This window comes from Vicugna pacos, chromosome 9, assembly GCF_048564905.1.
Source record: "Vicugna pacos chromosome 9, VicPac4, whole genome shotgun sequence".
In the NCBI taxonomy this organism is placed as follows: domain Eukaryota; kingdom Metazoa; phylum Chordata; class Mammalia; order Artiodactyla; family Camelidae; genus Vicugna; species Vicugna pacos.
The window spans coordinates 64,187,705-64,198,295 of record NC_132995.1 but is presented as its reverse complement, the minus strand read 5'-3'; the positions used below and the strand labels follow the sequence as shown (position 1 = coordinate 64,198,295).

The following is a 10,591-nucleotide window of genomic DNA, read 5'->3' as shown; positions in this document are numbered from 1 at the left end:
AAGCTGTAAACCTCAAAGGGCTGTATCTGCAGATGAAGAGTCAGGTTCAATTTATAGCTATCTATCTGAGATGAAGTCAGAAATTTCAGAGGAGGAGAAAAGGCTCTCAAGTCCTCCAGTAACAGGGTAGGCGCCAGACAGCTGGCTGAAGTACAGGGCAGGTCTCTTCCCAGGTGCCAGAGCAGAGGGGAGCCAGACAGACTGCTCCCCCGTGTCCCACCATTCCCATGGTGGTGTATGGTGGACAGCTGTCAGTTTAGAGAACTATGAGGCTTCATGCTAAAGCTTCTACTGTTCTTCATACACCTGACTTGGCATAGCACCTGGCATGTATGTGTTGAACTATAAACCGACTGACCCCTGGTGGGAGACTAGTGGTGAGGATGTTCCCGCTGTTCTGCCAGTCTGGACTCCTTTTGTTCTGGGGCACATCAAGGCTGCTTCCATAAGGCTGATAATCACTAAGAACATCTAAGAAGGGACTCAGACAAGGCAGACACGGACACCCTCTGAACAGCTTCAAGGGAAATTCATTACTCCAGTTTCATCCATCAGTCTACCATGATCATCCCCAAGGAGATCCATCCCTTTATGAAAAATGGAAGTAGAGAATCATGCAGTGGACTGATTAACCCCCTGTAAAATTACAAAGAACTTGAAAAGTTCTTTATCAAAGATTTTTTCCACATACCTACAACAGATTCACTAATGTCTGAAACTGGATTATTGACAAAATTAGACCCTAATCTAGAAATGAGAGTAATAAAAATAGTCTGTTTCCTGAAATGTTACAGACTTTGAGAACCTTTGGGTGCTTTTGGGTTTTACAAGGGTTTATAACCACCTTTTCAGCATGTTATGATCAACATGCTATAATTTTCTCAACTTCTCTCTCCAAAGTGAATAGAATAATATACTGTTTTTTTAATACGCAGTCTGAGGAGAGTGAGAACACAAAGAAGTTTTGCTGTGCCTTCAGGAACACAGGCTTTGCACAAAGCTAGAGAAGTAGGTGCCCTGCTAGAGGACTCGAGCTCTTAAGGCTTACTGCTCTCCTGCGGACTGCGAATAAATTCCTGAACGGCCTCTGTGATTATCTGGGGAGTCCTTTACCTTTCTGTGTGAAGTCCAAGGATTTCTTGGAGTCAAAAATTTCAAAGGACACTTAATCCCAAGGATCTCCAGATCATCATTTCTGCTATGGTCCTTCTATCTTTAATTCATATTACTAAGTCTTTTGTGTAACCACTCCCTAACCTATCCAGTAATCTTAGTTATATCCTATAACATGCTCTTAACCCTCCGGAGACCATGAAACAGAATTTCACTCATCTGCATCACAGCACTGCAAGGTAACCCACGAAGGGGCAGATCTTTAAGCTCTAATGGTATCTGAAAAACTGCAGAAGGGTGCCTCAGTGTTAAATTCAACTTCTGACACCATAGATCCTGTAATATTGTCCAGGTATTTTCTTCTGTGGCAATCAGGCAAGATCTCTGGTGTTTCTTCAAGATTCACTCCAACTCCCAAGTTTCATTGTTCGAGGTACATTGTGATAACAATTTTTACATAACGGTTACCCCTCAAGCATCCTCAGTATCTAAAAGCAGGCCTAGACTCAACCTCAGAGAACTGAGAGGCTGTACCCTAAGGACAATGGGCTAAATCATCACTTCATCACTTCAAGAGATTTTATAAAATATCTAGGCCATAGCTGAGGTCCTGGCTGACAGTAGGCCTTCATGTAAAAAAGAGGCTGGCTCTGAGGGTGTAGCATGAGCGCAATCCTTAAAGAGGGAAGAAATGTTAGGTGATCTGTTCAAGGCACTTGCCTCTATAAACTTAGTTTCCTCATCTGGAAACTAGGATAATAATCTCAACGTTCTATTGTTAGAATTAAGCAAAAGGACCTGTAATAGTGCCTTGAAATAATACCTGGCACATAGTAGGTACTAAATAAAATGCATTTTAATTTTTTTATGTTAAAAAAGACAGCCTTTGACATTGACTTCTGATACAATAATTGGGTGTATTTAATCTAAAGAAAAGCCCTCAGAAGCCAGGATTTTATAACTAGGGGTATGGTAATAACATCCTCGTTGGCCTCACTGGCTCTACTATCCCCTCTTTCAATGGCCTTGTTCTGTTGTCAAAGTTATTTTCTTACACCAGATCACATCGTTATCACATACAATTCAAAGTTCAGGACTTGGCACCAACCTACAGCAGTAGCCTCACACCTCACTGTATCTTTCTATAAACCAGATGTTCGAAAATGACCAGGTTTCTTGCAACTTCCCCAGTGCTCCATGAGCCTCCCCTTTCCATGTCATTGCTCAAGCTGTTTCGTCAATTTGGAGTGCTTTTAAAAAGCCTATCTGCACAACCGCCACAATCTCTCAACTTTCTTACACATGCGCTTCCAGGACTTCACGTGAGATTGGCCTCCCTCCTTTCTGGCAATCTGTGGCTTGAAGTTCCACAATTCTCTCCTCTCCTACATCAGGTCTCAGCTCCTCTCCCTTGTATACATGGTTTCCGACTCTTCCCACCTTAAATGGGACTGGTCTGAGGAAAACATTCCTCAAAAACATCTTCCTCGCTAACTCCACATCAATCTTCTCATTACTTATTTGGTTTTCAGGGTACCTTGATACCAGGAAAAGATGTGCCCGGAGGAGGGGTGAAAGTATTCTGGTTAGTGGAAAGCATTAAGCTCCACTATAAATTAATAACCTTGCATTGTGATATAAATCAAGACTCAGTCTTGTGAGTAATTTCAATTAACCTATCACCAAGAAACTGATCAGGTTGAGAAAATTAATAAAGTCAGATTTTTGGATCAGCAAGGCTAAGGCTCAAAGCCTGGAATCTAGCCTGTTTAGCTAGGCAGTTCTTCATTTGAGGCCTACGCTGGCCAACCAGCCCATTGCCACACTCTTTTTCAACTTCAACAAAGAATGGGATTTTTTTTTTTTATATAAAACTAAGGAGAGAGATTTAGAATTTCAGTTGATTCAATGAACTAAGTTGAAGTAAAAATTATTTCAACAAGTATGAAATAATGGATTTAATTTTAAAAACTCTCTCAAACGTTTTCAACCAGAAGATAAAAGAAAATTCATCTAATGCTGATTTGTTCTCAGTGCTGACTTCCTGATAACATCTGAAAATATCAAGAATAAAAACGAACCAACAGTATTGATATTTACAAATAAAAGTACCCAGAAAAGTAAGCAAAATGTTATCATTATTCCATCCACAATCTGATAGAAGGAATTATGAAATCCGTGTTCCATTTTGCTTAAAAAAGGAAAACAGACTTTGATCATTCACTATAACATCATTTTAAATACACTGACTCTGCTTTTAGCGTATAAAACATTTTCAAACTCTGCTTTTAAAAAATTTGTTTAAATACAGAAAGGTTAACACAAATTGCTACAACTGACCAAGTGTTTTATAGTGTTACTATGGTTAAGTTCAAACTCAACAAAAACAAATTTCAAGTTAATACTGAGGGAGAGAGGTTGGAAATGTAAATTGAATTCTGTGGATATGAAGGATTTTGAATTATTAAAGAACGTTACCAAAATGATTATTTACTTTATAAATTTTATAATAGATAAAGAGAAAATATTTTAATAATTATCTGATACTTCTTTTCTTTCAGGAAAAGATAAATTTCTTTTTACAACCCAAGTATTATCTTGCAGTCAAGTGATTATAGTAATGACAACAGTTTGATATTTATCTTCTAAATTAATCCCAAATGTCCTTTCACTTTTTCATAAGTCACACAGCTGATGCCTACTGCAGGAAGCACCTTTATGATGTTTGGGGTGAGACCCCTGAAAAACCCCCTTTTTCCTTCTTTGTTATATATATCTTGAATGAGATGAATCATAGAAACTGTTGCTCCTTTTTCCTTCAGTGCTATAAATTGGAAAAAAATTAATATAATTCAATATTTAATCTTTATACATTTAGTCAAATGGTTAATAAGAATTTATAGAGGTTGCAATTACACCTCTCTCCCTACCTACAGAATAGTCCTGTGCAGTCCAAATGGTAGTCGCTAGACACATGTAGCTACATATTTAAAGTTAATTAAAATTAAGTAAAACTAAAAAATCAGTTTCTCAGTTGCACTAGCAACAGTTTAAGTGCTTGACAGCCTGTGTGACTAGTGGCTACCATCCCGGACAGCACAATATAAAATATTTCCATCACTGCAGGAAGTCCTATTGGACAGCACTTGAAATTCTTTCATAAGGGACCTTAAAGGAGTATCTGGAACTCGGTAATGACATTATAGTTTGATAGGGGGGTGGATGGATAGAGAGATTCTCCACCTGAATTGCAATATAAATAAATCCAAAAATCTTACTAAAAAGGGGAGAAAAAGAATGTAAAAGAATATCACTTACCATATGACCCCTTGAATAGTTTACTCGGGAAGATAAGAAGATTATGTTGGGGTTTTTGTCTTATTGAAAAGTGACAGCGGGGGGAGGGTGAAGCTCAGTGGTAGAGCACGTGCTTAGCATGTACAAGACCCTGGGTTCAGTCCCCAGTACCTCCATTAAAAAAATAAAAACCCCTAATTCCTCCCTGTCAAAAAAAAAAAAAGTGACAAAGGTGTTCTCTTAACATCTAAATTCCTAACATTTCAATTGAGAGGAACAAAACAGAAAGCCTCCTTTCTGCTTAGTATCTCCTTGCTAAGTAGATTGGAATAAAAAAATACTGCATTCAATTCCACAAGTACTATATTAAGTTCCCAATGCAGAATATATGACAAAAAGAGCAGAACTAGGGGCAAATTATATGTTCATACTGAGTAAATGCTGATTCAATTTGAAGAAAGCAAAATCTTTTCTGTTGTTCTGCTCGGTACTTCCTAATCATAAATTCTATAGAGATCAATCATCAGTAACTGAAGGAAATGTGTAGAATTCCAAATAGAACTTTGGAGAGGAAATAAAATATAAAATTCACAAAAGACTCCACAATAAAACAATAAATTCAAGATTCATGCTTTAAAAATCAGAGAGCTAGCTTCCGATTTATTAGTTGTACAGTTTTTGTTTTTGAAATCATTAATTTCTACTCATTTAAAACAACTTATTTTTAACTACTTTTTAATTTAGTTTTTATTATCACTTCATTAAACTTATTGTAAATAATTTTTTAAACTTATTATTACTTCACTTAAAAAAAAAAAACTCACCTTGAGCCTGCATGCGAGTTCTAATAAGGTTCAGAGGGAAGCTGACCATTTGACCACAAGTGTGAGACAATGTACCACATCCCAGCAAAATCATTATCCCAGGGTCTAGAGAGCCTCTTGCATAATGTTCTAGCCAATAATTCTTCAAAAACTGGCAGAGAAGAATAGTAAATATCCTTTAACTACTATGCAAGTCTAAGTAGAATAAAGTTAATTGCTCTCTCAATTCCAATAAACATTGAATAGCTTCTTGATTCAAGAATTATAGAGACCATTTTCATAGATGTTACAGAGATACTGTCTATGAAAATGCTCTAAATGTTATCTCCATTTTATAAATTTTATAAATGAGAAAACAAATTCAGAGAGACTAAGTTATCAGATCACAAAGCTGATTACTGGCAGTCAAGCTTGGTCACTTGATTTTAATAACTGTTCTTCCCAAAATCTTTACGAAAGATTGTTCCTCTTCTTCCTTGTACAAAGGGGACAATCTCTGCTGCCCCATCAGGCACAGGGTGCACAGATGTTTTCAAATAAACATATTCAAACAATCTCAGTTTGAGTTCTCCTGTGTTTGTTCTCTGTGCATGTTTTGTTTATTTTGTTTTGCTTGATTGTTTCAGTTTGTAATAATATTCAAAGACCAAACCAAAATTCTGGAGATTCTCAGAGAGACTAATGGAACATTGTAGAAAAGACTGCATAATCCACTCTAGGTTAACAAAACCACATTTTCTCAAATTTTAAGAAAGATTCATCTTTCCAAATTTGCTTTTCCTTGAATAAAAGTGGCTAGAAGAAATTATATAGAAATAATGGGTTTAAAATATCACTAGGTGCTTTTAGAATTACTCATTTATTAAAGGATACAATTATATACTGAGGAAATTACTAAGAAATGTATAATTTGATGCTTCTTAAAAAAATAAATTTAAAAATGTCCTTACTCAGCGTGCATTTACTACAGTCATGCAACAATAAAGAGAGAAATGTGTGATGGCACTCTATTATGATAGCAAAAAGATATTTAACTGTAGAAATAAAAGAATGGAGGGAGCTCAACATAAACAGGATTGATGAATTTATTTTAATAAGATCACAGAAGCAAGAAAGCAAAAAAGAAAATAAATACATGCTATAATATTCAATACTTTTAAACTTCTACAAAAATGTAAGTATATTTCTTTAAATGCTAAATGAAATTAGCTATTCGCATAATAGTGGTACCACTTGCCAAAAATACCACTGGGCTTGTGCCTAAAGAGCTAGCCTTCCTGTACTGAGAATGAATTTAAGTTAATCTAGTCATACACTCTCACCTCATCCTTATGACCAAAAGATATATGGTTAAGATGGTCTACCTGAAACAGATATATGGCAATAAAAGTGAAATGAATGGCTGAATGGGGAGTAATCTACACTACACTAGAAGGAGATCTGCTATCTCTATGCTGCCTCTCCTCTCATAGTCCCCAGTTACTCTTCTCAATTCTCATTTTCACAACTGTGCAGTAAGACCTCAGTTTTCTCAGTCTTAGCTGTACATCAGATTCTTCTATGGAGCTAAAAAACCTGAATCCCAGGCCTCTTCCAAGTTAAATCAGAATATCTTGGGATATAGTCCAAGAATCTTATTTTTTAAAAGATCCATGTTCAGGTGATTCTGATATGCATCCAGAGTTGAAAACCATTATTTTATCAGCATTTAAGTCTTTAATTATTTCTTTCAGACCCCGCCCCTAGAACTATGGCTCCTATTCCTATAGCTTTTAATGTTACTTGTAATTCACAAACATAGATATTTCCTAATTCTTCTTCATGGGGGTGTTTCAAGTTTAAAATCATTGATGGAGTAGAAAACTGGGAGACAAATTATAAAGAGAATAATATCCTAGGTAAAAAATGAAGTGACAAGTGCAGGCAGTGAAATGTTTAGTATTTGGGTAATTGCCACAAATAGCTCTGGAGTATGTTCAGCTCAGTTTGAGGGTTTCTTCTTTTTCTTTTTTTTTCAATTGAATTATAGTGCCTTTACAATATTGTGTTAGTTTCAGGTGTACAGCAAAGTGATTTGTTATATATATTCTTTTTCAGATTCTTTTCCATTATAGGTTATTATAAGATATTGATTACAGTTCCCTGTGCTATACAGTAAATCTTTGTTGTTTATATATTTTATGTATAGTGGTGTGTATCTGTTAATTCCATGCTCTTAATTTATTGCTCCCACACCTTTCCCCTTTGGTAACCATAAATTTGTTTTCTATGCCTGTGAGTCTGTTTCTGTTTTTTAAATAAGTTCATTTGTCTTTTTTTTTTATATAGTCCACATATAAGTGATATCATATGGTATTTTTCTTTCTCTTTCTGGCTTACTTCACTTAGAAGGACATTCTCCAGGTCCATCGTTGTTGCTGAAAATTGCATTATTTTATTATTTTTATAGCTGAGTAGTATTTCATTGTATAAATATATCACAGCTTCTTTACCCAGTCACCTGTCAATAGACATTTAGGTTGTTTCCTTGTCTTGGTATATTGATGTATATGTGGCTGTCCAGCTTCCCCAACATGGCTTGCTGAAGAGGCTGTCTTTTCTCAATTGTATATTTTTGCCTCTTTTGTCAAAGATTAACTGTAGGTGCGTGGATTTATTTCTGGGCTCTCTGTTCTGTTCCATCATTGATCCATAGGTCAGTTTTTGTGCCAATACCACACTGTTTTGGTTACTGTAGCTTTGTAGCATTGTCTGAAGTCTTGGAGGTTTATCTAGCTTTGTTCTTTTTCCTCAACATTGCTTTGGCAATTCTGGTTTTTTTTTTTTTTTGTCTTTTTTTTTGTGGTTCCATGTAAATTTTATGATTATTTGTTCTAGTTCTGTGAAAAATCTCCTGGGTAGAGTAATAGAGATCACATTAAATCTGTAGATTACTTTGGGTAGTACAGACATTTTAACAATGCTAAGTCTTCCATTTCAAGAGCATAGGCTATCTTTCCATTTCTTTGAATCATCTTCAATTCCCTTTATCAACGTTTTACAATTTTCAGCATGTAGCTCTTTCACCTCTTGGTTAAGTTTATTCCTAGATGGGGTTTTTTTGGACACAATTTTAAATGGGTTTTTTTTTCTGTTTCTGATATTTAATTGTTAATTTAAAGAAATGTAACATATTACTATGTATTAATCTTGTATCCTCCTACTTTGCTAAATTCATTTATTAGTTCTAATAGTTTTTGTGTGGAGTCTTCAGGGTTTTCTATTACAGTATTATGTGCATATAATAACAATTTTACCTCTTCCCTTCCAATTTGGATAACTTTTATTTCTTTTTCTTGCCTGATTGCTGTGGCTAGGACATCTAAGACTATGTTAAGTAGAAGTGGTAAGAGTGGGCATCCTTGCTTTGTTTCAGAATTTAGGGGAATGTATTTTAGCTTTTCACCACTTCAGCATTATACTGGCCATAGGTTTGTCATAAGTGGTTTTTATTATGTTGAGATATTTTCCCTTTATATCCACTTTGGTTAGAGTTTTTATCATGAATGGATGTTGAATTTTATCAAATGATTTTTCGGCATCCACTGAAATGATCATGTGTTGTCTGTCTTTTCTTTTGTTGATGTGGTGTATCACACTGATTGATCTGCATATGTTGAACCATCCTTGTGACCCTGGGATGAATCCAACCTGATCATGCTTATGATCCTTTTTCTGTGTTGTTGAATTCTGTTTGCTAATATTTTGAGGATTTTTGCATCTATTTTCATCCAAGATACTGACCTATAATTTTCTTTTTTTTTTTTCTGTAGTGTCTTTGGTTTTGGTATCAGGGTGATGCTGGTTCGTAGAAAGGTCTTTAATTATTATTACCAAAAACTCATTCACACACAAAAAAAACCCACCAAACAAAAACTTATTATTAGAACATCAGATGACTAACATATAAAAAAGCCAAATAAAACAATTCAATTTACTTCTTGGTTAGAAGCTACTTCATGAAGTCATTTATAACCAGATTTTTAGAATAAAAACTAGTATTGAACCAAATTTTCAAATCTAACACATAATGTCATATTATGAGAATAAACTCACCTCATAAACAGCAAGATCTACACCTGCATAAGGTATAATGCCTAGAAAGTTAGGAATGTAACCTTTGCAAAAGGCTCTAACACCTTCTTGTTTCAGAAGCTTCTTGCCACAATCAATCATCCCTGAATACTGTCCAGTTTTGCCTACAGCCAGTCTGGTTTTCAGAACCTAAATGTGAAATAATATAATAAAAACATATTGATCAGTTTCACTCAACTCTTATAGCAGTCTAGTAAATTGCATTATATCACAACACTTACTGATTATCATAGAAATAAAAAAGAGAGCGCTTTAAACATAATTTTAATTTTTCACTAAATGACTCAATTATGAACAACTGATACAGTACAGAGTTTTTAAAAAATTATTTAAATATGAAAATATATTTAATTATTGTGGCTTTGATTGATACACCTACTCAAACCCCTTTAATGTGGTATAAGTCAACATACTCTGAAACAAATCATTCGAGATAGCATTATAGCTTTAAAATAAAGCAACTATAGCCAAAATCCAAGTTTAAAACTATTTAGTCATCGTAAAATGAAGAACCAATATGGAAAACACATTCTATATATGCTTAAAATACATACTCTGGGAACTATTGTAACAGTGAGGCCTATAAGCTGTAATTCAATATAACTTGGGTTCATTTTGTGCTCATAAAGTAATAATATAACAAGGGTTATGAGGACAACATAGGTTCCAGTAGGCTGTTAGAGATGTAACTCAGACATAACTCTCCTAAACACTTGGCACAGAACCCAGACAGCACTTTGCCATCCTCCTTTCCCTTTCTCCTGTTTTCCACCTCTCAAGTTGTCAGGTCTCAAGGCAGCTCTAATGTGAGTCAATTTCTCCTCATCAATTATCACATTTCAAGCTCTTATTATTACTTCCCTGAATGATAGCAACATCTTGTATCTAACCGTCTCATTTCTCTAGCCTCTCTTGCTCTAAAAAACTTTACCAGGATTATACTTCAAGATCCACTGTCTTTAATACCTTCTCATTTTTTAAGAAATTAAAATTAAATTTCTTGAGTTGCATTCAAGAGTCTTTCTGATCTGGCCCCAACCCATTATTTATGGTATTGCCCTATCCAAACCTAAATACCTACTCTTTTATCTCCGCTCCTTTGCTCAAGTCATTATTTCCACTTAAAATACATTTTTCCCCTGTCATGTCTGAATATCCAAATTCTAAGCCAAAGTCACATACTCTCTTCATGTACTTCATGAAATCCCTGACTGGAATAATTT

At 35.0% G+C, this 10,591-nt stretch overlaps 1 protein-coding gene across 2 annotated transcripts in view; it reads right to left on the bottom strand.

Annotated features, from left to right (window-relative positions):
* Positions 1–1,951: 1,951 nt before the first annotated feature.
* The window catches only part of LOC102526993 (mitochondrial adenyl nucleotide antiporter SLC25A24-like), a 46,877-nt gene continuing 38,237 nt past the window's right edge, over positions 1,952–10,591 (bottom strand). For both annotated transcript variants that reach the window (XM_072968094.1, XM_072968093.1), the window contains 3 exons: positions 9,330–9,497; positions 5,235–5,385; positions 1,952–3,937 (listed from right to left, as the gene is read on the bottom strand). In XM_072968094.1, coding sequence (XP_072824195.1) covers positions 3,759–3,937; positions 5,235–5,385; positions 9,330–9,497 — 498 coding nt within the window. In that variant the 3' untranslated portion in view covers positions 1,952–3,758. The remainder of the gene's footprint in view (positions 3,938–5,234; positions 5,386–9,329; positions 9,498–10,591) is intronic.